The following is a 26,233-nucleotide window of genomic DNA, read 5'->3' on the forward strand; positions in this document are numbered from 1 at the left end:
AGTACACTCATACTGCAGCTCCAGGCTAGTACACCCATACTGCAGCTCCAGACTAGTACACCCACACTGCAGCTCCAGGCTAGTACACCCATACTGCAGCTCCAGGCTAGTACACTCGTACTGCAGCTCCAGACTAGTACACCCATACTGCAGCTCCTGGCTAGTACACTCGTACTGCAGCTCCAGGCTAGTACACTCGTACTGCAGCTCCAGGCTAGTACACCCATACTGCAGCTCCAGGATAGTACACTCACACTGCAGCTCCAGACTCGTACACCCATACTGCAGCTCCAGGCTAGTACACCCATACTGCAGCTCCAGGCTAGTACACTCACACTGCAGCTCCAGGCTAGTACACCCATACTGCAGCTCCAGGCTAGTTCACCCATACTGCAGCTCCAGACTAGTACACCAATACTGCAGCTCCAGGCTAGTACACCAATACTGCAGCTCCAGGCTAGTACACTCGTACTGCAGCTCCAGGCTAGTACACCCATACTGCAGCTCCAGACTAGTACACCAATACTGCAGCTCCAGGCTAGTACACTCATACTGCAGCTCCAGACTAGTACACCCATACTGCAGCTCCAGGATAGTACACCCATACTGCAGCTCCAGGCTAGTACACTCGTACTGCAGCTCCAGGCTAGTACACTCGTACTGCAGCTCCAGGCTAGTACACCCATACTGCAGCTCCAGGCTAGTACACTCGTACTGCAGCTCCAGGCTAGTACACCCATACTGCAGCTCCAGGCTAGAACACCCATACTGCAGCTCCAGGCTCGTACACCCATACTGCAGCTCCAGGCTAGTACACCCATACTGCAGCTCCAGGCTAGTACACCCATACTGCAGCTCCAGGATAGTACACCCATACTGCAGCTCCAGGATAGTACACCCATACTGCAGCTCCAGACTAGTACACCCATACTGCAGCTCCAGGCTAGTACACTCGTACTGCAGCTCCAGACTAGTACACCCATACTGCAGCTCCAGGCTAGTACACTCGTACTGCAGCTCCAGGCTAGTACACTCGTACTGCAGCTCCAGGCTAGTACACCCATACTGCAGCTCCAGGCTAGTACACTCGTACTGCAGCTCCAGGCTAGTACACCCATACTGCAGCTCCAGGCTAGTACACCCATACTGCAGCTCCAGGCTCGTACACCCATACTGCAGCTCCAGGCTAGTACACTCACACTGCAGCTCCAGACTAGTACACCCATACTGCAGCTCCAGACTAGTGCACCCATACTGCAGCTCCAGGCTAGTACACTCGTACTGCAGCTCCAGGCTAGTACACTCGTACTGCAGCTCCAGGCTAGTACACCCATACTGCAGCTCCAGACTAGTACACCAATACTGCAGCTCCAGGCTAGTACACTCGTACTGCAGCTCCAGATTAGTACACCCATACTGCAGCTCCAGGATAGTACACCCATACTGCAGTTCCAGGATAGTACACTCACACTGCAGCTCCAGACTCGTACACCCATACTGCAGCTCCAGGCTAGTACACCCATACTGCAGCTCCAGGCTAGTACACTCACACTGCAGCTCCAGGCTAGTACACCCATACTGCAGCTCCAGACTAGTACACTCGTACTGCAGCTCCAGGCTAGTACACTCATACTGTGGCTCCAGGCTAGTACACTCACACTGCAGCTCCAGGCTAGTACACTCACACTGCAGCTCCAGGCTAGTACACTCATACTGCAGCTCCAGACTAGTACACCCATACTGCAGCTCCAGGCTAGTACACCCATACTGCAGCTCCAGGCTAGTACACTCGTACTGCAGCTCCAGGCTAGTACACCCATACTGCAGCTCCAGGCTAGTACACCCATACTGCAGCTCCAGGATAGTACACTCACACTGCAGCTCCAGACTAGTACACCCACACTGCAGCTCCAGGCTAGTACACCCATACTGCAGCTCCAGGCTAGTACACTCGTACTGCAGCTCCAGACTAGTACACCCATACTGCAGCTCCAGGCTAGTACACTCGTACTGCAGCTCCAGGCTAGTACACTCGTACTGCAGCTCCAGGCTAGTACACCCATACTGCAGCTCCAGGCTAGTACACCCATACTGCAGCTCCAGACTAGTACACCAATACTGCAGCTCCAGGCTAGTACACTCGTACTGCAGCTCCAGATTAGTACACCCATACTGCAGCTCCAGGATAGTACACCCATACTGCAGTTCCAGGATAGTACACTCACACTGCAGCTCCAGACTCGTACACCCATACTGCAGCTCCAGGCTAGTACACCCATACTGCAGCTCCAGGCTAGTACACTCACACTGCAGCTCCAGGCTAGTACACCCATACTGCAGCTCCAGGCTAGTTCACCCATACTGCAGCTCCAGACTAGTACACCAATACTGCAGCTCCAGGCTAGTACACCAATACTGCAGCTCCAGGCTAGTACACTCGTACTGCAGCTCAGGGCTAGTACACCCATACTGCAGCTCCAGACTAGTACACCAATACTGCAGCTCCAGGCTAGTACACTCATACTGCAGCTCCAGACTAGTACACCCATACTGCAGCTCCAGGATAGTACACCCATACTGCAGCTCCAGGCTAGTACACTCGTACTGCAGCTCCAGGCTAGTACACTCGTACTGCAGCTCCAGGCTAGTACACCCATACTGCAGCTCCAGGCTCGTACACCCATACTGCAGCTCCAGGCTAGTACACCCATACTGCAGCTCCAGGCTAGTACACCCATACTGCAGCTCCAGGATAGTACACCCATACTGCAGCTCCAGGATAGTACACCCATACTGCAGCTCCAGGATAGTACACCCATACTGCAGCTCCAGGATAGTACACCCATACTGCAGCTCCAGGATAGTACACTCATACTGCAGCTCCAGGATAGTACACCCATACTGCAGCTCCAGACTAGTACACCCATACTGCAGCTCCAGACTAGTACACCCATACTGCAGCTCCAGGCTAGTACACTCGTACTGCAGCTCCAGACTAGTACACCCGTACTGCAGCTCCAGGCTAGTACACTCGTACTGCAGCTCCAGACTAGTACACCCATACTGCAGCTCCAGGCTAGTACACCCATACTGCAGCTCCAGGCTAGTACACTCGTACTGCAGCTCCAGGCTAGTACACCCATACTGCAGCTCCAGGCTAGTACACCCATACTGCAGCTCCAGACTAGTACACTCACACTGCAGCTCCAGGCTAGTACACTCGTACTGCAGCTCCAGGATAGTACACTCACACTGCAGCTCCAGGCTAGTACACCCATACTGCAGCTCCAGGCTAGTACACCCATACTGCAGCTCCAGGCTAGTACACCCATACTGCAGCTCCAGACTAGTACACTCACACTGCAGCTCCAGGCTAGTACACTCGTACTGCAGCTCCAGGATAGTACACTCACACTGCAGCTCCAGACTAGTACACCCATACTGCAGCTCCAGGCTAGTACACTCACACTGCAGCTCCAGGCTAGTACACTCACACTGCAGCTCCAGGATAGTACACTCACACTGCAGCTCCAGACTAGTACACCCATACTGCAGCTCCAGGATAGTACACCCATACTGCAGCTCCAGGCTAGTACACTCACACTGCAGCTCCAGGATAGTACACTCACACTGCAGCTCCAGGCTAGTACACTCATACTGCAGCTCCAGGATAGTACACCCATACTGCAGCTCCAGGCTAGTACACCCATACTGCAGCTCCAGGCTAGTACACTCACACTGCAGCTCCAGGATAGTACACTCACACTGCAGCTCCAGACTAGTACACCCACACTGCAGCTCCAGGCTAGTACACCCATACTGCAGCTCCAGGCTAGTACACCCATACTGCAGCTCCAGACTAGTACACCCATACTGCAGCTCCAGACTAGTACACTCACACTGCAGCTCCATGATAGTACACCCATACTGCAGCTCCAGACTAGTACACCCATACTGCAGCTCCAGACTAGTACACCAATACTGCAGCTCCAGACTAGTACACTCATACTGCAGCTCCAGGCTAGTACACTCACACTGCAGCTCCAGGCTAGTACACCCATACTGCAGCTCCAGGATAGTACACCCATACTGCAGCTCCAGGATAGTACACTCATACTGCAGCTCCAGGCTAGTACACCCATACTGCAGCTCCAGACTAGTACACTCATACTGCAGCTCCAGGATAGTACACTCACACTGCAGCTCCAGACTAGTACACTCACACTGCAGCTCCAGGATAGTACACTCACACTGCAGCTCCAGACTAGTACACTCACACTGCAGCTCCAGGATAGTACACTCACACTGCAGCTCCAGACTAGTACACCCATACTGCAGGTCCAGGATAGTACACTCACACTGCAGCTCCAGACTAGTACACTCGTACTGTGGCTCCAGGCCAATGCACCCATACAGCAGCTCCAGGCCAGTACACTCATACTGTCTGGAAAATAAGGAACATAAAAGCATGAAGAGCACTCGCAATCTGTGGTCTGTGAAAGGCTGGATGGGATAAGAATTGTGGAATGCTCTGACACCAATTAGCAGAGTAAGGTTAAGGCTGAAAGGGCATTGTGGTGAGATGGGATAACACAAGTAATAAAGCAAATTGTTAAGTGTTATTATGACAGGATTAGGACCATCAATATTTGGAACATGACATTTAAATATCTCCTTAATAGTTATACTTTGCGTCAGAGGTCTGGATGGGGTAGAATTTTTAAGAAGCATCCAGGAGAGTTTTCTAGAGCAGTATAGTCCGACGAGGGAAGGGGCCATATTGGACCTGGTATTGGGGAATGAGCCAGGACAGGTGGTAGAAGTTGTGGTGGGGGATTTCTGTGGGAGCAGTGACCACAATTCTGTAAGTTTTAGAATACTCATAGATAATGAAGAGAGTGGCCCTGAGGGAAGAGTACTGAACTAGGCCAAGGCCAGTTATATCAAAATTAGGCAGGAGCTCGGAAATGTGGATTGGACACAGCTATTTGACGGGAAGTTCACGTTTGAGATGTGGGAGGCTTTCAAAGATAGGTTAACGGCAGTGTAGGATAGGCATGTCCTGTTGAAGGTAAAGGATAGGAAGGGCAAGGTTCGTGAACCGTGGATGACAAGAGAAACTGTACGACTATCCAAGAGGAAAAGGGAAGTGTAAATAAGGTCTAGGCAGCTAAGAACAGGAGGAATATCGGAAGAGTAGGACAAGTCTTAAACGGGGAATCAAGCGGGCTAAAAGGGGTCATGAAATAGCTTTAGCAAGCAGAATTAAGGAAAATCCCAAAGCATTTTATTCTTATCTAAGAAGCAAGCGGGTGATTACAGAAAGGATTGGTACATCAAAGGATAATGAAGGAAGGCTGTGTGCTCAACCTGAGAGAATGGGTGAGATTCTGAATGACTACTTTGCATCAGTTCAGGCAGCATCCAACGAGCAGAGCAGCGCTGCTCGTTGGATGCTGCCTGAACTGCTGTGCTCTTCCAGCACCACTAATCCAGTATTTGATTTTCAGCATCTGCAGTCATTGTTTTTACCTACTTTGCATCAGTGTTCACTGAGGAGAGGGACATGATGAATCTTGAGATTCGAGATAGAAGTTTGATTAGTCTGGATCACGTTGACTAAGTGGGGAAGATGTGTTGGGTAGGCTAGAGGTTATTAAGGTAGACAAATCCCCAGGACCAGATGGGATCTATCCCATGTTGCTGAGGGAGGCGAGAGAGGAAATAGCTGGGGCCCTGACAGATATTTTTGTGACATCCTTAAATACAGGGGAATTGCCGGAGGACTGGAGGGTTGCTCATGTTGTCACCCTGTACAAGAAGGGTAGTAGGGATATTCCAGGTAACTACAAACCGGTGAGTCTGACGTCGGTGGTGGGGAAGTTGCTGGAGAGGTTACTGAGAGATAGGATCTATTTATATTTAGAAAAGAATGAGCTTATCAGTGATACGCAACATGGTTTTGTCAGGGGGAGATCGTGCCTTACCAACTTAATAGAGTTCTTTGAGGAAGTGACCAAGTTGATAGATGAAGGAAGGGCTGTTGATGTCATATAACATGGACTTTAGTCAGGTGTTTGATAAGGTTCCCCATTGTAGACTAATGGAGAAAGTGAAGTCACATGGTGTGCAGGGTGTTCTAGCTGGGTGGATAAAGAACTGGTTGAGCAACAGGAGACAGAGAGTAGTAGTTGAAGGGAGTTCCTCGAAATGGAGAAAGGTGACTAATGGTGTTCTACAGGGGTCAGTGCTGGGGCCACTGTTGTTTGTAATCTACATAAATGATCTGGAAGAGGGCACTGTTGGTATGATCAGCAAGTTTGCAGATGACACAAAGATTGGTAGAGTAGCAGAAAGCATAAGGGACTGTCAGAGAATACAGGAGGATATCGATAGGCTGGAGAGTTGGGCAGAAAAGTGGCAGATGGTTTTCAATCCAGACAAATGTGAGGTGATGCATTTAGGCAAGACTAATTCTAGAGCGAATTACACAATGAATGGAAGAGCCTTGGGAAAAGTTGATAGGCAGAGAGATCTAGGGGTGCAGATCCATTGTACCCTGAAGGTTGCTGCACAGGTGGATAGAGTGGTCAAGAAGGCATATAGTATGCTTGCCTTCATCGGACGGGATATTGAGTATAAGAGCTGGCAAGTCATGTTAACATTGTACAAGACATTGGTTCGGCTGCATTTAGAATACTGTGTACAGTTCTGGGCGCCACATTACCAAAAGGATGTGGACGTTTTGGAGAGGGTGCAGAGAAGACTTTCAAGGATGTTGCCTGGTATGGAAGGTGTTAACTATGAAGAGAGGTTGAGTAGGTTAGGTTTGTTTTCATTCGAAAAAAGGAGATTGAGGGGGGGACTGATTGAGGTCTATAAATTCATGAAGGGTATAGACAGGGTGGATAGAGACAAGCTTTTTCCCAGGGTGAAGGATTCAATAATGAGAGGTCATGCTTTCAAAGTGAGAGGTGGAAAGTTTAAGGGGGATACACACAGCAAGTACTTCACACAGAGGGTGGTGGGTGTTTGGAACGTGTTGCCAGCAGAGGTGGTAGAGGCAGGCACGGTAGATTCACTTAAGATGCATCTGGACAGATGCATGAGCAGGTGGGGAGCAGAGAGATACAGATGCTTAGGAATTGGGCGACAGGTTTAAACAGTACATTTGGATTGGCTCAGGATTGGAGGGCCGAAGAGCCTGTTCCTGGGCTATAAATTTTCTTTGTTCTTTGTTAGTAGAGTCAGCTTGAGACAGGAGACTATTGTCATAGATGGAATAGCTAAATATCTACCATGACAGGTTAGTCTGGAATGGAAGGTCACTGTAAGAGAGTTAGCAATAAATATCTAACTGACATTAGAATAACATTAAGTAGAATGTACAACTAAAGAGATAATGGGAACTATCATCACTAGTTTGTTGTGTAGCTAGAGTGAGGTACTTTGATTAATATAGTTGGACATGCTGATAAACTGACAGAATCATGATAAAAAAAATTAAAAACCACAGACCCAAGGTTTGTGGGCATTCGAGAATCCGCTTTCTCAGTGTCACGGTTTTTTGTTTGCAATTAAAAGACCTACTTCTTGAAGAACTCTCTGCATCTCCTGGTGATTCTCTATACTTTCTCAACAACAAATGTGGCGCTGCGAGCAGGGTCGTGCAGAGACCCACCTGGACAGAGGGCGGCAGTAACAGGGCACTTCTTGGTCCACCGGGGGCACTCCCGAGACTGACAGAATAAGGGTACCCAACAAAAAAAGGTTAGCATTTTTGCTGTGAATTCGGACTATACTCTGTTGGCTTGGTGTTGTCCTTGGGGACTCGGAGGTGCAGGAACCTGCCAGAGGGTCTCTCCGATCCAAGATCCAAAGGCAAGGGGTAAATTGTGGCTGAAGGAATAACGGGTGAGTAAGAATAGAACATAGCAATTGTCTGAGTAAAAGGTCCACATGGTGTATATACGACCCTATAGATAGATAGGGCAGAAATATAAGACCCTATAGGGCAGAATAAATAAGGGGAAATTGTTTTACTGTAAGCGCTGATAGACCTGTTTAGAAAGCCGGCAAAATGGTAGTAGATGATTAAAAGTAAAGTAGCAGAGAATAATCATAGTGTTATAGTGTTACTAGACTGTTAAATGTTTTAGATAAGGCCAGTAGGATAAAAGGACTTTTGGAAATGAACAAAGGGTCTGTTTCAGTAAGGCCCTGGCTGACAGAGATTTGTGTGTGTGTGTGCGTGTGTGTGTGTGTGTGTTGTTGGTGGTTAAATGTTTGTGTTTTGTTTCCCTGGAGCTTGATATCCAGGGGTATTTTGATTTTATTTTGCACTGTAAGAATTTGAGATAGTTTTTTCCGAGAGAGAAATTTCTCAAGAAACCGTTAGTGATTGATGCATTTTGAAGGTGCAGTGTTAGATTGGTTTCTTGTGTATTAATGCAACCCCCTCATACTATGTTGCCCCTTTGCCTTATAACTCGACCCCCTGTACTCAATGGCGTTTGCAGCACTCTAGCCGACCTCTAAACCCGGGTGATTCATCAACTTACAGACAATCCCATTGCCCCTTTTGGTGCCTCCTACTTCAGGCCTCTATGTTCGATCAGCAGGATGATGTGGGCAGGCACCAACTCCAACGATGGTGTGGTCCACCAGTAAGACTAATTACACATTCGCCATGGCTGCTTTCAGGATACAGGAAGGGTTGTGTTTTGAATGCTTTCAGCGAAATGGCTCCACACCAGTCGGCTATTTTAAGGGTCTTTTGGGAATACGATTGAACTAGAGGTGGACACCACATTTGGGACTGTTTTAAATTCCCAACGCGTCTCACTGGCAGATACTTGGTGGCTGTGTGGTAAGAAAGGAGGGTTGCACCCAACGCTGCCGCTGACTGGAGTGGCAGCTGTGCCCACATAATGCTCCTGCACGAGGTGGTTATATCACCACACACACAGCTTGATGCGACGTCACAGTCAGCTTTGCGCTGAACTCAGCGACAGTATGTCCCTGACCCGACGATTCGGATTGATAGCAGAGGACAGCCAAGAGGTATTCCTAATGAGTTTAAGGCCCGCAATGAAATTGCCGCGGGCTGGGAGGCTGTCATGCCAGTGATAGGGGTTAGTAAGAATGCTGAATGGATTAATTACATTTGTTACAAACAGCAGAGATTTATCAATTATACTGATGATGCCCTTGGGAGAACAATTGGATGTTACTCCCAAAATGACATGGTAAAACAGACAGGCCTTAGATTGGATACTGGCAGAAAAAGGTGGGGTTTGTGTGATGGTTGGAGAACATTGCTGTACCTTTATACCTAACAACACTAGCCCTGGGGGATCCTTTACTAAAGCAATGGAAAAACTAAAGAATCTAAGACGGGAGCTAAAAGACAATGCAGGGGTTTGGTCTTCAGGCTTTTGATTGGCTGAATAATATATTAGAGTCTTGGGAAGTATGGTTTGTTAAGATTGGTCGTATTGTAGGTGCGGTTTTGCTTATTGTTGCCTTTGTCTTTTGTTGTGCTTTATCTTTTATTAAGTCCTTTTTAGTTCGCATCACTACATGGCAACTTGAGGTCATTTCAGCTACCCCAGGAAGTGCTTACTCCTCTGATGGAACCCCACCACTCTATTATTATGATCTGACAACCGCCACGGTGCAAGGAATACGTCTATGTGGGGACGTCAATGGTACTTCTGCAGAACACGTGGGTCCTAGATTGTGAGGGATCTTGGGTCTTTTTTCCTGTTCTAGTTATTGGAGGACAGATTTTTGGCCCAAGGGACCCCAGGAATGGAGGAAGAACCCTTTAAGTCTCAGACTCTGAAAATTATTTAATCCTAATTGGAGCCTAAACTGTTTGTATTGGGCACAAGAGAGGCTGAGCTTATTGTCTTCTTTCTCTAGGTGAGACCAGTAGGTCTCAAAGGGGGGGGAATATGGAAAATAAAGAACATGAAAGCATGGGAAGGGTTAAAGCATGAAGACTACTGGCAATTTGTGGTCTGTGGAAGGCAGGATGGGATAAGAACAGTGGAATGCTCTTACACCAATTAGCAAAGTAAGGTTAAGGCTGAAAGGACACTATGGTGAGATGAGACAACACAAGTAATAAAGCAAGTTTCTCTGTTAAGTGTTATTATGACAGGATTAGGACCATAAATATTTGGGACATGACATTAAAATATCTAATTAATAGTTAGTGGAGTCAGCTTGGGATAGGAGACAATTTTAATAGATGGAATAGCTAAATATCCATCATGACAGGTTAGTCTGGAATGGAAGATCACTGTAAGAGAGTTAGCAATAAATATCAAACTGTGACATTAGTATAACATTAAGTCGAATGTACAACTAAAGAGATAATGCAAACTAACACTATTGGTTTATTGTGTAGCTAGAGTGAGATACTTTGATTAATATAGTTGGACATGCAGCTAAGCTAACAGAATCATGATAAAAACAATTTAAAAACCATGGACCCTGAGACTCGTGGGCATTCGAGAGTCCGCTTTCTCAGTGTCACAGTTTTTTGTTTGCAAATAAAAGGTCAACTTCTTGAAGAACTCTCTGCGTCTCCTGGTGATTTTCTATATTTTCTCCACAACAATTGCAGCTCCAGGCTAGTACATCCATACTGCATCTCCAGACTAGTTCAACATGCCCGAATCTGATGGAAGGTACCTTCCCACATCCTTTGCAATAATCTTGTTACTGATACATATTTAATGTCCTGGAGTTTCTTAATCATTCTTTGTGGTTCTGCAGAAGCATATTGGAGTCTGCAATCAATGAAGTTAAAAATCACACAACACTAGTTTATAGTCCAACAGGTTTATATAGTCCAACAGGTTTATATAGTCCAACAGGTTTATATAGTCCAACAGCACTCCAATAGCTAGTGCTTCCAACTAAACCTGTTGACTATAATCTGGTGTCATGTGATTTTTAACTTTGTACACCCCAGTCCAACACTGGCATCTTCAAATCATGGCAGTCAATGAAGATGGTTTTGTGAAAGCATTTGATCAATTGATTTCAAGTACTGAGGCATTTTTATCATTATTAATACATTCAGTCTTTCATTTGAGAGTTGTGTAGGGTTTATGTCAGCAATATACAATACGAAAATGTTGAGACAACAAACCCACTGACTTTATTATAGAATGCATTGCTGAAGCAAGTCATATTTGCTCATGAAGCTGATGTTACTATACACAAATAATTTGTTCCAGTTTCCACATCATTCTATATGCTCCAATCAATAAGATTAATGTGAAAATGCATTAAAATCACAGAAAAAACAAATAAGCATTAAATGAAGTCAACTCGAAGCATGAGTGAATTTTATTGATCTACATTAATTCTTTTTACTTATTCCTTAATAAAACGTAGACAGTCTGTTTGTGAAACATATCTGAAATCAATTCCAAGCCCCTGAGACCCTTTTGGGTGAGGACATGTCTGGACCATGTTCTGCCAGGAAACCAGCATCCAGAAGGAAAAAAATCTGTAAAACTAGTGACTGAGATATTATGATCTGATTTCCCACGTATACATCAAATTGGAAATTTCCAAGTTTGAGGTGGGATTTCCCTTTCCTAGAAGTGGCAGGGCAGGTGGTGGAAAAGGTAAATACTTGGAGATTGGGATTGGAGATCCTGACGCTTTCCCATCAAGTTGCTAATTAAAGTCTGGGCAGGAATGTCCATGGCCAATCTGTTGTAACTGGACACCAATTAAAGCCCTCAAGTAGCCAATCAACAGCCACTTCAGAGTCTAAAGTGGTTGACTATTTTTGCTGATGGAGGTAGCGGTGAGGAAGTTATTCAACTTTAAAGGCCTCTGCCCAACATCCAATACTTTATGCAAATCTTAATCTATCAATAAAGTATTTTACAAACAGAAATGTCCTTTTTTTTTAAGATTAACACAACATGTTTCAGAATTTGTTTGCCACCAATATGGTGCATTGGGTCACGTGCAACTGCTGAATTGCAGCCTGAGATTTTATCTATTAACACATTATCTAGTTACCGTTCACAAAAATATTACAATTCTTTCCTTTCAACATCTTTATAGTGGTATAGTTAGAAATTGAACTCCTCTACGGAATTTTCAGAAAGAAAGCAATTATAGATTTTTCCTTTGAGAAAAGTCAGTCATAGAGACACAGCAGTTAATTTCTCAAACATAACCATATTTCAAAACTATACAAGATTGTATTCTACAGAAGGCATATTTTGTTACCCGTTGTCTCCAAATGTTTTATTAACCTGGGAATCATAGTGTAAAACAGAAACAATATAACACTGGCTGACACTGGGCTGTAAGACCAGTAGGCAGAGTAATGCATCTTTGTTGTCCTTGATTATCTGCTATGAAAAGGTTCTAACAAGAGTGCATTATCAATCATAAATCACCAAGTATAGACCATCAACTTACTGAACAAATGAAACATAACATTTCCAGACCACAAGCAATCTGAATTTGTATATCAGTCTAATTTTAAAATATACTGTTAAGTAGACAGAGTTCATTTTGTAGTGAAATAAACAAAAGTGTATAGTTGGCTATGGTTATATGAATTCAACTCTCTGAAGAAATGTCATAAACCCCTGAGTGTGAAGCTCCAGCAGATTTATATCTGGACTTGAAGACAAACATCCGCATTATCACAAAGGGATAAAATACACAATCCATTACTATAAGGTGACAAGATTGTATATGGAAATAGAATACCAACATTATGGAAATACTGTGTCTTCTAACATATATCATTTCATTCATTCATTTGAGCTCTGTCCAAAGGTAAGTCATTGACTCATTGCCTGCCAAGGGTGCATCCTGAGCTGTCTTCTTGGCAGCTTTTGTCAGTGGTTATTTGCATCTTACCAATTGAGCTACCTAGCTCCTCCATAACATGTACTGTACTAGCTTAATGTCATGTCCAATGAATACCCAGCTCCTTCAAAATTAACCCCACTGTAGACATATGTGGGAACAAATGCAGGCTAAAAATGTATCAATGTGAAACAACACTGTCTATGTTTCATTACATTTGTGATAAAATGAAATTTTCATACAATTTATTCTTATTTAAAAATTCAATATCCTTGAAGTTTGTAATGCAGAAATCTAAAAGCATTGTTGTTCATTGGCCTACCTTAAATTTGGCTGCTAGCTGTTCTGTGGCTTCTTGCTCCTTCTTCAGATCTTCCATCATTTTTTCTTTCTCTTCTAACAATTTCTGTTTCTCTTCTGCCACCAAATTATGATCATCTTGGATTGCTACCTTTTCTTTTTCCAAAGTCTCTTTTTGTTCTTTGAGATAATTTTCCATGTCTTTCTCAATGTTATCTTCAGTCTCCTCTCCTTCATCTATTATCTCTTCACCCTCCAGAATGATTTTCCTTTGGCTTTTTCTTCTTTTTTTGCTCAACATTCCTCTTCTCTCCAATTGGGCCTTCAATCGTGCAATCTCTTCTTGAAATTCTCTCAACAAAGCATCTTTGGGGTCCTCATTAATCCTTGGCTTGTTTTTAATATTCTTGGTTCTGTTGGCATACCTCAATGTTATTAAGCTCTCTTCATAGTTGCAGGATGCCGGGCCAATAGTGGCCACCATAATTGTCTTTGCATTACCACCTAAGGAGTCTTCCAATAGGCGGGTTAGTTTTGAGTCTCTGTAAGGAATGTGAGTACTCTTGCCATCCACCAATGCTGATATTACATTACCCAAAGCAGAAAGAGATAGATTGATTTTAGTAGCTTCTTTCAAACGCTCTCCCTGGACTCCAGTTTTGCTCTGCCGCTCACTACCAGCAAGATCAACCAGATTCAACTTGCCCACTCTGATGTGATTTTCACCGTCCAGTCCAAGTTCGCTGCACTCCACAGTAACAACAAAAATGGCATGAGATCGTGAGCTGTACTCATTCATATTGGTAGATGCTACTGATCTAGTCTGGTTTCCAACATTCATTACATGTTCTATTTCCTTGACATTTTTAGTTACGAATGATGATAGGTCTGTAAATTAAGAGTCAAAACATTTGACCATATTCCACTATGTATTATAAAACATCCACTTCCCTAAATTGCACAGTTTCCCCATTTAAATTGAAAAGAGTTTATGCTACTCACAATAGAGAAACATGCTCTTACAGGCATCGCTTACTTTTCATGGTTTATGTTGTGTGCCATCACTCATCTTTCTACAACAAAGGAGCCATTTAATGGTATCCCCTCCCTGCAAAACAACACTATTTCATATTGAAGCTTTCATTGATGGACACTCAAAGCAAACCAAACTATTTATTTGGCACTTTGCAGAAATAAACTTCAGATTGAAAAGTGCCCAAATTGCAGATTTATTTGTATAAATTCTTCTATAAATTTAAGTTGATCTGTAGTAAAATGAATCAAGACTTTTCTGAAGTCTTGGAGTACAGGTTCATAGCTCCTTGAAAGTGGAGTCACAGGTAGATAGGATAGTGAAGAAGGCGTTTGATATGCTTTCCTTTATTGGTCAGAGTATTGAGTACAGGAGTTGGGAGGTCATGTTGCGGCTGTACAGGACATTGGTTAGGCCACTGTTGGAATATTCCGTGCAATTCTGGTCTCATTCCTATCGGGAAGATGTTGTTAAACTTGAAAGGGTTCAGAAAAGATTTACAAGGATGTTGCCAGGGATGGAGGATTTGAGCTATAGGGATAGGCTGTATAGGCTGGGGCTGTTTTCCCTGGAGCATCGGAGGCTGAGGGGTGACCTTATAGAGGTTTACAAAATCATGAGGGGCATGGATAGGGTAAATAGACAAAGTCTTTTCCCCAGGGTGGGAGAGTCCAGAATTGGAGGGCATAGGTTTAGGGTGAGAGGGGAAAGATATAAAAGAGACCTAAGGGGCAACTTTTTCACGCAGAGGGTGGTGCACGTATGGAATGAGCTGCCAGAGGATGTGGTGGAGGCTGGTACAATTGCAACATTTGAGAGGCATTTGGATGGGTATATGAATAGGAAGGGTTTGGAGGGATATGGGCCAGGTGCTGGCAGGTGGCTCTAGATTGGGTTGGGATATCTGGTCGGCATGGACAGGTTGGACCAAAGGCTCTGTTTCCATGCTGTACATCTCTATGACTCTAAGTATAATTTTCAGAAGAAAGGTTTCTCCAAATGTATGCATAATTAAATGAGATTGTAAATTTTTAGAATATGTACATCAGTTAGATGAGGGCATGGATGAAGTTAGTGTTGAAAGATGTTTAGGTAATAACAAAGTAAATTTCATCAAACTCTGTTTTTCACTAAGGAACTGATTTCACTTTTCAATTGATATATAATTTTGTTCTGGCCAGTGAATCATTCTACCAATCTGTCATGAATTTGTGAAACATGAACATGTTGTGTGGGTCCATTCCACACTAGAATAAACAGGCATAAGCCCAAGTCACCCGTAAACACCAATAGCAATCTGCCAAATAAAGAATGGGTCGGTGTTGAGCTTCTTTAATCTAAGGCCTTGGCATGGTCAATGGTGCAGTGTATTGGAATCCCAGAGGGAAATGTACATAGGAGAATATGAAGCAAAGAAAAGTGAATTCAAATCTCAGTTTAACGGAGGTTAGTTGAGCCATTATTCAAACTACTGGACAGTTCTATCAATTACTGGAATGTTTTGTTGGAGACAATGAGCCAATGCCGATTCATAATGACATCAGCATTTTGTTGAGGGCATCAAAGACCAACATTGCAGGGTCTAGTTGGCAGGAAATGACAGTGGTGAATACCAACTTACTCAATTGTATTTTTCAGCTGATTCATGGCTGAGGTAACAGGCTGAGCTAAAAGTATATTCCGGTGTTTATCGCTGTGTTAGGAGGTTGGACATCATCCAAATATAATTACTTACAGGTCCTCTGACCCACCAGATGCTGGAGTCATTTTCTTTGCTTCTATTACCATGTGTCTTTGAGTGAGATATATGTCCATCAATGATAAAGCAAAAATCTGCAAAACTGCAGCTAAAAAAAACTGTTGACTCAGGACTTCAGTATTGTCCTGAAGCAAAAAAGATTATTAATATTTAAGAGTAGAATTATTGATTTGATTTTCAACTTCTTAACAAAACATCAATTGTTTGATGATACTGACTCCTCCCCCTCCCTCCCATGTCTTGTGAAGAAAACAAACAGATACACTAGCCTCCATCACAGCTTGGAAGACAGGCTCCTTTTCAAATCTTCACACATTTAATCACTTGTCACGTTTTTAATTCTTTAACTAAAACAGTTATTTGATTCACAGTGTTAAAGAGGCCGCCTCCTCCTTTACCTTTAATGTAAACCCCAGTTTCTGGTTTTTCTTTCAGCTCCAGCTTTTTGTTCTCATCTTTGTTGAGGAGATCCCGGATCTCCTCCTGGTAGATCTCTAGGTAGGAAGCCCTCACCAGGTACTGCTGGTCCTGGGACCGCGAGATATGAGTGAAGATGTGTTCGAATGAGTTGGGAATGATGCCTCTTTTCTCCGGCTCGGCCCACACTCCCTGCATAGTGTAGGTTTTGCCGGTGCCTGTCTGTCCATAAGCGAACACGGTGCCATTGAAACCCTGCAGCACTGAGTCTACCAGAGGGCGGACTGTCTCATCATAGAGCTCACTCTGCCGGCAGCTGCTCTCATAGACCGCATCAAACCTGAAGCTCTTGGGCAGCTCCGTGGGACTGCCTTTGGGGTTTCGGATAGACACCTGTCCCAGGTTCACATCCATCTCCACAATCCGCTCACATCCAGCCGCCTCTTCCTTCCCATTCATTGGGCGGCACCTAACAACCACCTTCACCGACTCAGAAACCTTCGCCTTGGACATTTTCTCCTGTTTTGTGGCTTTGCTCAGAATGCGGTCTCCCTCAGCCTGACACCTTTCACTGGTTGTATTGTCTCTGCAATAAAGCAATGCACCCGTTCCGCATCATCACATTGAGAGCTGCAGCCCGCACCTTACAGTCTCTTACCGAGATCTCCTTTACTCAGGCACCGAGGACACAGAGCAGAGACTCGCTGCCTGTGAGCTTCTCCCATTTACAGCTGACAACGCCTTTGTCATTTGGATGCTGCAGGTTGGGTGATCTCAGGCTCTGTGCTGGAGCTGGGGCTGACTGAAGCGACGCGACTTCTCTGAGCTCCACAGGAGGACGCCCCAAAGCTGCTGAGCATCCTCATCCAAACAGAGACCGCCCCATACAAGCGGCCCTCAGCCTGGAGAGTGTGTCGGGAAATGTAGTTATTGCTGAGAATGCAGTGGGGTGGAAATTCGGAAATCAGCTCTGACTGACTCCTCCCTCCCTCCACAGTGCAACCGCGCCACTCTCATAGCAAGTCATGGATTGGCTGATGCTATAAATTACAGTCAGGGGCTCAGAATATTCCAGAAATTAGATTTTCAAAACCCCCATTCACAATGGAAAACAAAAACCTCAATGTATAAAGATTATGGATGAAAATGTTAATATACTTATTCATGGTAGAGTCAACTGGCAGCACAGTGCCACATTACCTTCCCTGTTGGAGTCTGGTCACTGCTATTAGGTCAGAAAATGCACCTACCATTCACATCCAGCAAGGCCCCACAAGCCCCAAATAAATCACTACAACCAGACTTTTTTTATTTTTGGCAATATAGGATCCAGGACAAATATTCCCAAGCACAATGTGAACCTTCTCTGGTCTTCTAGAATCTTACTGCATCAAGCAAATTAATGAAAAGATTAGGAGAAATCGAAAGAAGTTCTTGAAGTATATAAAAGGGAAATAATAACTAGAGAGAGAATAGAACCCCTCAAGGACCAAAGTGAACACGTGTGTGTGGAACTGCTGCAGATGGGCGAGATCCTCAATGAATATTTCTCCTGTGTGTTTACTACAAAGACCTGGTGATATCTTGAGGACAGTCCATCTTACAGTAGAGGAGGTTTTGGACATATTCGAATGTATGAAGGTGAATAAATCTCTTGGTTCTGATCACATATATCCAAGAATGTTGCAAGAGGCTGGAGAAGAAAATACAGGGGACCTGGCTGATATTTTTGCATCATCGTTAGCCACAGGTGAGGTCGTGGAAGACTGGAGGGTAGCGAATGTTGTGCCCTTATTCAAGAAGGGCTGCAAAGAAAAGCCTGGAACTATAGACCAGTCAGCCTAACATCTGTGGTAGGTAAATTACTTGAGAAGATTCTGAGATAAGATATACATGCATTTGGAAAGACAGGGTTTGATTAGGAGTAGTCAGCATGGCTTTGTGAGTGGGAGATCATGCCTCACAAATTTGCTGGGAGTTCTTTGATGAGGTGACCAGGAAGGTTGATGAGAGCAGGCAATAAATGTAGGCCTTTGATAAGGTTCCAATTTGCCAGCTCGCCCTGGATTCCATATGATCTAACTTTCCAAATGGTAAGCTGCTGTGGAAAGTTAGATCATATGGAATCCAGGGCGAGCTGGCAAATTGGATGCACAATTGGCTTGATAGCAAGAAGCAGAGAGTAATAGTGGAAGGAAGCTTGTCAGACTGGAGACCTGTGACAAGTGGAGTGCCTCAGGGGTTGGTGCTGGGCCCATTGCTGTTTGGACACCACAGGAAATGATATCATCAACCCAAAGAAACCCAAATATATAAATAGAAAGCAGGAATTATCAGCAGTGCATTGCCTGAGGCCCACTAAAGATGTTACCTAGTATGGTAATGAAACATCTGGAAATGAACCTTCCAGCTCAGCGAGCAAACCTACATCCAGAACCTCACCCTGAGCTACAAATCTTCTTAAAACTCACTAAGTGAAGAGGTTTATCAGAAATTGTAACAGGACCTTGACCAGCTGGTGAAGTGGGCTGAGAAATAGCAAATGGAGTTTAACATGGATGTGTAAGATTTTGTATTTTGGAAAGTTAAATCAAGGTGGGAATTTCATGGTGAATGGTAAGGTCTCAAGGTGTAGTGGAACAGAGGGACCTTGGAGTTCAGGTGCACGGTTCTCTGAAAGTGGAGTCACAGGTAGACAGGGCAGTGAAGAAGGCTTTTGGCACATTGGCCTTCATCAGTCAAGGCATTGAGTAGAGAAGTTGGGGAGTTATGTTGCAGCTATACAAGACGCTGGCAAGGCCACACTTGGAGTATTGTATTCAGTTTTGGTCACCTTACTATAGGAAGGATATTATTAGACTGAAAAGAGTGCAGAAGAAATTTACAGGGATGTTGCCAGGACTCAAGGGTCTGAGTTACAGGGAGAGGTCGGACAAGCTAGGACTTTTTTCTTTAGAGTGTAGGAGACTGAGGGGGGATTTTATACAGGTGTAAAAGATCATGAGAGGAATGGATAGCATGGATGCACTCAGTCATCTTCCCAGGGTTGGGGAATGGAGGACTAGAGGGCATCAGTGTAAGGTTAGAGGGGAAAGAATAAAAGGGAACCTGAGGGGCAACATTTTTACATAGATAGTGGTACGCATATGGAATGAGCTGCCAGCAGAAGTAATCGAGGCGGGTACATTAACAACATTTAAAAGGCATTTGATCAAATACATGGATAGGAAAGGATTAGAAGCATATAGGCCACGTGCAGGGAAATGGGGTTAGCGTGGATGGACATTGATGAAGGACTTTTGCCTGAAACGTCGATTTTCCTGCTCCTCGGATGCTGCCTGACCTGCTGTGCTTTTCCAGCACCACTCTGATCTAGATTTTGGTCAGCATGGACCAGTTTGGCTGAAGGGCTGGTCTCCGTGCTATAGGTAAAAACAATGACTGCAGATGCTGGAAACCAGATTCTGGATTAGTGGTGCTGGAAGAGCACAGCAGTTCAGGCAGCTCCGTGCTATAGGACTCTATGACTCTATGATTCATCAGTTGTGAAGGACTTGGTTTTTATATTAGTCCCACTATTGCCTGTCAGTACTTTTAAAGCTTCTCCAGTTTGGCCACAGTGTAAATCCTTTCATAACACTCTGAAATGTTTTATTGCCAGTGACTCCTTTTGTTGTAAAAGTACAATATGTGTTCCTTAGCACACCTCCACAGTTGGCAGCTGCTTAATGTAGAGGTATGGTATCATTATTTATCATCCCACCAATGACAATAATTTATCCCTTTCTACTAGAGGGGAGGTGCTGACTTAAGAACATAGAATAGCACAGCACAAGCCCTTTGGTCCTTGACGTTGTGCCAACCTGCAAATTCAATCTGATGCCCATCTAACCTACACTGTCCCATTATTATCCATATGTATGCCCAATGCCCATTTAAATGCCCTTATCAGAAGTGCTTCGCCTGAGGCCCACTTAAGATGTTACCTAGTAAGTGATGAAACGTCTGGAAATGAACCTTTCAACTCAGCGAGCAAACCTACATCCAGAACCTCAACCAGAGCTACAAATCTTCTTAAAACTCGCTAATTGAAGAAGTTTATGAGAAATTGTAACAGGACCTGGGGAAGTGTGCCAGGAAATGCAGTTTGGATTAGAAACTGGCTTTCTGTAAGAAGGCAACGAGTGGTGGTTGATGGAAAATATTCAGCCTGGAGTCTGGTTACTTGTGGTGTGCCACAAGGATCTGTTTTGGACCACTGCTATTTGTCATTTTTATAAATGATCTGGAGGTGGGTGTAGAAGGATGGGTTAGTAAATTTGCAGATGACACTAAGGGCGGTAGAGTTGTGGATGGTGTTGAAAGATGTAATTGGTTACAGATGGACATAGATAAGATGCAAAGCTGGGCTTAGAAGTGGCAAATGGAGTTTAATAAAACATAACCCTTGTTGTTGTCTCTGACTCTATGTATCTATGATATGCAGCATAATTAAGATCCAAAGATGTGTTAGGTGAAGTTGTTGTGGACTAGGCCAGACCACTCAAAACATTCTTAAACAGGCAACTCAGACCGTAACTTTGCAATTTGTTTCAGTAAATGTACAGTGAAAATTACCTGAAGTAAGTTACCTGGGTTGACTACCAGGTTTTAAAACAGACAAAACTTTATTCACAAAATTACACAATAAAACACAAAGAACAGAATAAAGAATCCCTACACAACTGACCTCTATCCAAACTAAACTAAATTATTATGCTGTTCTGAATATACACAACAGTCCCAATAAGCAAACTCCCTTAAAAAAACAGTAAAAATGGAACAAATGCTTACAGGTTGAAGTTGGAAGGGCAGAAGGAGAGGGAGAGATTTGCAGCCTGTTTCCACACAGCTGAATTCCTAACTAGTTCTGGACTGAACTCGGCCAGACAGCTGACCACTCTGCTTTCATTATCCAAATCCCTTCTAAAACATGACCACTTTGGCCTGAAGTCTCATCTGTTTACATATAAACAAAAGGTCTCTCAATACCTTTCTCATCTTTGTACCAAACTAGTCTCCTCGGAGCTGGGAGAGTTTTGTGACCCCTCTGAGAAAAAAGGGCACATTATCCTTGAGAAAAGGAATAGCTTTTAGAAAAAAAAGGTCCAGCTTTTTGACTAAGTACTTTTCAACATTGTTTTCAGTCAGTTTAATAGAACAAATAACAAGGAACTAAGAAAATGTACAGCCCAGGAACAGGCCCTTCAGGCCTCCAAGCCTGAGCCGATCCAAATGTACTGACAAAACCTGTCGGTCAATTCCTAAGCATCTGTATCCCTCTGCTCCTCACCTGCTCATGCATCTGTCTAGGTGCACCTTAAATGAATCTACCGTGCCTGCCTCGACCACCTCTGCTGGCAACGCATTCCAAATGCCTACCACCCTCTGTGTGAAGTACTTGCCGCGTGTATCCTCCTTAAAGTTTCCACCTCTCACCTTGAAAGCATGACCTCTCGTTATTTAATCCTTCACCCTGGGAAAAAGCTAGTCTCTATCCACGCTGTCTATACCCTTCATGATTTTGTAGACCTCAATCAGGTCCCCCCTCAATCTTCTTTTTTCTAATGAAAATAAACCTAACCTACTCGACCTTTCTTCATAGCTAGCACCTTCCATACCAGGCAACATCCTCGTAAACCTTCTCTGCACCCTCTCCAAAGTGTCCACGTCCTTTTGGTAATGTGGCGACCAGAACTGTACACAGTATTCTGAATGCGGTCGAACCAATGTCGTGTACAATGTTTACATGACCTGCCAGCTCTTATACTCAATACCCCAATCTCGAAAACAAGTCAGGCGTATTCGTGGGATTTTAATTGTGACTGTGTGATACACAGTGCAAAAGCCAACAAGAACAATGACACAGGAGGGAAATGCACAAATCAATTGGAAGGTAGGCTTCCATTCATTTTCTACTAAAGGATACACACTTCAGTAAAGAAGGAAGTTTTCTTAGAATGAAAAATGATTGTAGCCGTTGGAGTAGCACCCAAGGGTTTACAGTAAATTTTAGTTGACTGCTTTCTTCAACTCACTAACTCCTTGTTCTTGCTTTTCTAAATTGATAGGGGGGGCTATTAGATCGGTTCTTTAGGTGTGAATTTAACATCAATTAGAAGAACAACAAATAACTAGGAAACTTGAACAGTGCAGCTCTAAACTGGTTAGATGTGTGTAAGGTTTTCATTCTAAGAAAATATAGAAGAAATTCTACGTTGAACATATAAATAACGTAAATTAATCGAAACATTTAAATGTTTCTCCATAATTTCAACTCAATAAAGGAGTAATAATGGCATGTTTGCTGACGACCATGAGAGATCCAGGTACAAAAGCAGTATTGTGTAGCAATAAGTGTCATTATCAAAGTGTATTGTGTCTGTGAATACATTCCTGGTATGCAGTAATAATCCAAAGATTTAAAATAAAATAAAACTAATGTGTCAAGAAATGAAAGAGGAAGGAACAACCATGACCAATTGTGACAATGAATAACTCATTTCATCATAAAGCAATGGAAATTCCAGGCTTTCATACTTTCTAAACACATTCTGAATTCACGTGTGCATTTCCAGTTAATAACAATTAAATTCAAAAAAATTTAATTTTTGGTTATTGCTCCATGCTAAAGCAGAAAATTTAAACTGTCAAATTTACCAAATGAATGGTATTAAATACATCAAATAGATCTAGGATAAATGATCTTATTTGACATGTTGTATTCTCTTCTCTCATTCTCCTTTTTCTATGTTGAATTACCCTGCTTGCTTTGAATTATTAACATGGGTTCATATTGCTAATTTCTGTATGCTTACAGTATATTGCAAGAACAATCAAGAGAGCAGAAATATTTACTTTTATCTGTATGATCTCTAAAGTTCAGCAATTTGGCAAAATATATTTTACCATTACTATTTTTGATGCTGCTCACTACACCAATATTGCAGTGATTGTCAAATTCCACACCATAACAGGAGAACATCAGGCACATATCAGGAGTGTGATGGAATATTCTTTACTTGTCTGCATGAGTGTAGCTCCAACAGTCAAGGTCAATACCATCAAGGACAAAGCAGTTCTCCTGATTGACATCCCCACCCTCCTTTAGCTTATCTCTCCACGCTTCAGGCTCACTGCCTTCATTCCTGATGAAGGGCTTTTGCCCGAAATGTCGATTTCGCTGCTCCTTGGATGCTGCCTGAACTGCTGTGCTCTTCCAGCACCACTAATCCAGAACCCTATCTGACACCTTTAACATTCACTCTCTCTACCTCTGACACATAGTGACATCCATGTATACAATCTGCATGATGCACTGCAACACGATGTCCTGATGAAGGGCTTATACCCAAAACATCGATCCTCCTGCTCCTCGGATGCTGCCTGACCTACTGGGGGCTTTTTCAGCACTACACTCTCGGCACTGCAACAATTCACCAAGGCTCCTTGCACAGCACCTTACAAATTCACAATCATGATCATCCAAAAGGACAGGGCAGCAGAATATGGGAATGTGCTCCACCACCTGCATGTTTCCACTCCAAGTCACATATCATCCTCCATTGGCACTATATCAACTTTCTTTCAGTGTCATTAGGTCAAAATCCTAAAACTACCTCCCTAACAGTATTATGGGTTTAAAGTATGGCACATGTACTGCAGCAGTTCGAGACAGCGGCTCACCACCAATTTCTCAAGGGCAATTAGGAATGGGCAATCAATGCTGGCCAAGCCAGCAATGCATATATCCTATGAATGAAATTCATATATCCGAAATTCATATATCCGAAATTCATATATCCGAAATGCATATATCCGAAATTCCTATATCCGAAATTCATATATCCGAAATGCATATATCCGAAATGCATATATCCGAAATTCATATATCCGAAATTCCTATATCCTCTGAATGAAATTTAAAGAGAAAAGTGAAGTGAGCCTGTCCTCAGAGTCAAGCTGAGAGGAAATTTGTGAAGACTTCAGTATTATATATCATGAAAACATACAAACCTAATATTAACTACAATTGTGTCAGTAATTATATGTTGGGTTTTGTTTTCTAGTTTAAATAAAATTATCAACAGCATATAATTAACCTGTAATTGTTCAAATTGTGCAGCTAATAAACGTAGAATCATGGCTGAAGTAAGCAGAAAATTAGAAATTACAGTTTTTTATTTGGAGAATCCAGTGTTTCCTGAGCATCACATATCTGGTCCATTTTTTTCTAATACTCATGTTAGCAATGAAATAAAAATAAAAAAGTGAAAGGATGAAGAAAGATCATCGTGCACAGTTATTTGTGCTGACATTGGCTTGAACATGAAACTGAAAAGATGTGAAAACTTTAAAGATTTGATTCCAAAAATTCAATCTATTTTTCCTTTTTTGAATCGACCAACATTGATCAGCCTGATACAAACACAACCCAAGAGCTCTGGTTAACAACCTTGCAGGTGCTCCCTCATTTTTTTGAACGAAGACATAGATGGTCATAGTTTTCCATCAGGTTGGCATTTAAGCAACAGATTGCAATAATATATTTATACTGGAGAATCAATGTACTATTTTAAATTTTGTGGCATTTTTGACACTCATTTTAACAGTATTTGAATATATGGTCAAGAAATTGTCTGATGTTCACACAGTAAATGCTTATCCAGATTTTCTGACTCATGGTTAAATCAAATGTTTTCCCAATTTCACAAGTTGCACCACATCTATTGCATTTTTCTATGACCTCTTTCTATCACTTTGATCTTCTCCTGATGTGAGTTTGCACCTCAAAAAAAGGGAATCTCTCTTTTTGTCTTTCTTTCCATGGTGAGTATCCATTATTTATCCTTTAATGTTGTGGACCTGTGACTTAGTAATGTTAATTCCCAATCTTGCACATTAACAGCTTTCCTGTGTTGACTGCTCCTCAGCTTCCCACTTGCCTGTGAATTACATGGAGAACCTGTGACCTGGTATATAGCTGCCTCTCTCATGAATTGAACTCCTTGCATTCTTTAACAGAGATCTGGTGACCCTCAGGTTAAACTTACTACCAGGTGCTTTGGCTCTCTCTCTAATGAGAGAGCTGTCCTGTGTCCTCCAGGATTATGGTGATTTTCACCTTTTCAGAACAGTGGAAAAGGAGGAAGGTTTGGCCAATATTTTCAGTTATAATGTGCACATCTGGAGAGGGATCATGGTCTTTGTCTCCAATATGAGGGTCATATTCTCTCATGTCTTTGTATTAGACAATAGACAATAGACAATAGATGCAGGAGTAGGCCATTCTGCCCTTCGAGCCTGCACCGCCATTCAATATGATCATGGCTGATCATTCCTAATCAGTATCCTGTTCCAGCCTTATCTCCATACCCCTTGACTCCACTATCTTTAAGAGCTCTATCCAATTCTTTCTTAAAAGAATCTAGAGACTGGGCCTTCACTGCCCTCTGGGGCAGAGCATTCCACACAGCCACCACTCTCTGGGTGAAGTAGTTTCTCCTCATCTCTGTCCTAAATGGTCTACCCCGTATTTTTAAGTTGTGTCCTCTGGTTCGGCACTCCCCCATCAACGGAAATATGTTCCCTCCTGCCAGAGTGTCCAGTCCTTTCATAAGCCTATACGTTTCAATCAGATCCCCTCTCAGTCTTCTAAACTCAAGGGTATACAAGCCCAGTCGCTTCAGTCTTTCCGTGTAAGGCAATCCTGCCATTCCAGGAATTGACCTCGTGAACCTACGCTGCACTCCCTCAATAGCCAGAATGTCTTTCCTCAAATTTGGAGACCAGAACTGTACACAGTACTCCAGGTGTGGTCT

General features: G+C 43.3%; 1 protein-coding gene across 2 annotated transcripts in view; it reads right to left on the reverse strand.

Moving 5' to 3' along the window:
* kif3ca (kinesin family member 3Ca) overlaps positions 1–17,226 on the reverse strand; it is a 259,632-nt gene extending 242,406 nt beyond the window's left edge. For both annotated transcript variants that reach the window (XM_072563317.1, XM_072563306.1), the window contains exons 1-2: positions 16,355–17,226; positions 13,187–14,052 (exon numbers count right to left, since the gene is read on the reverse strand). In XM_072563317.1, the coding sequence (XP_072419418.1) occupies positions 13,187–14,052; positions 16,355–16,886 (1,398 nt within the window). In that variant the 5' untranslated portion in view covers positions 16,887–17,226. The remainder of the gene's footprint in view (positions 1–13,186; positions 14,053–16,354) is intronic.
* Positions 17,227–26,233: the final 9,007 nt, after the last annotated feature.

This window comes from Chiloscyllium punctatum, chromosome 3 (genome assembly GCF_047496795.1).
Source record: "Chiloscyllium punctatum isolate Juve2018m chromosome 3, sChiPun1.3, whole genome shotgun sequence".
NCBI lineage: Eukaryota > Metazoa > Chordata > Chondrichthyes > Orectolobiformes > Hemiscylliidae > Chiloscyllium > Chiloscyllium punctatum.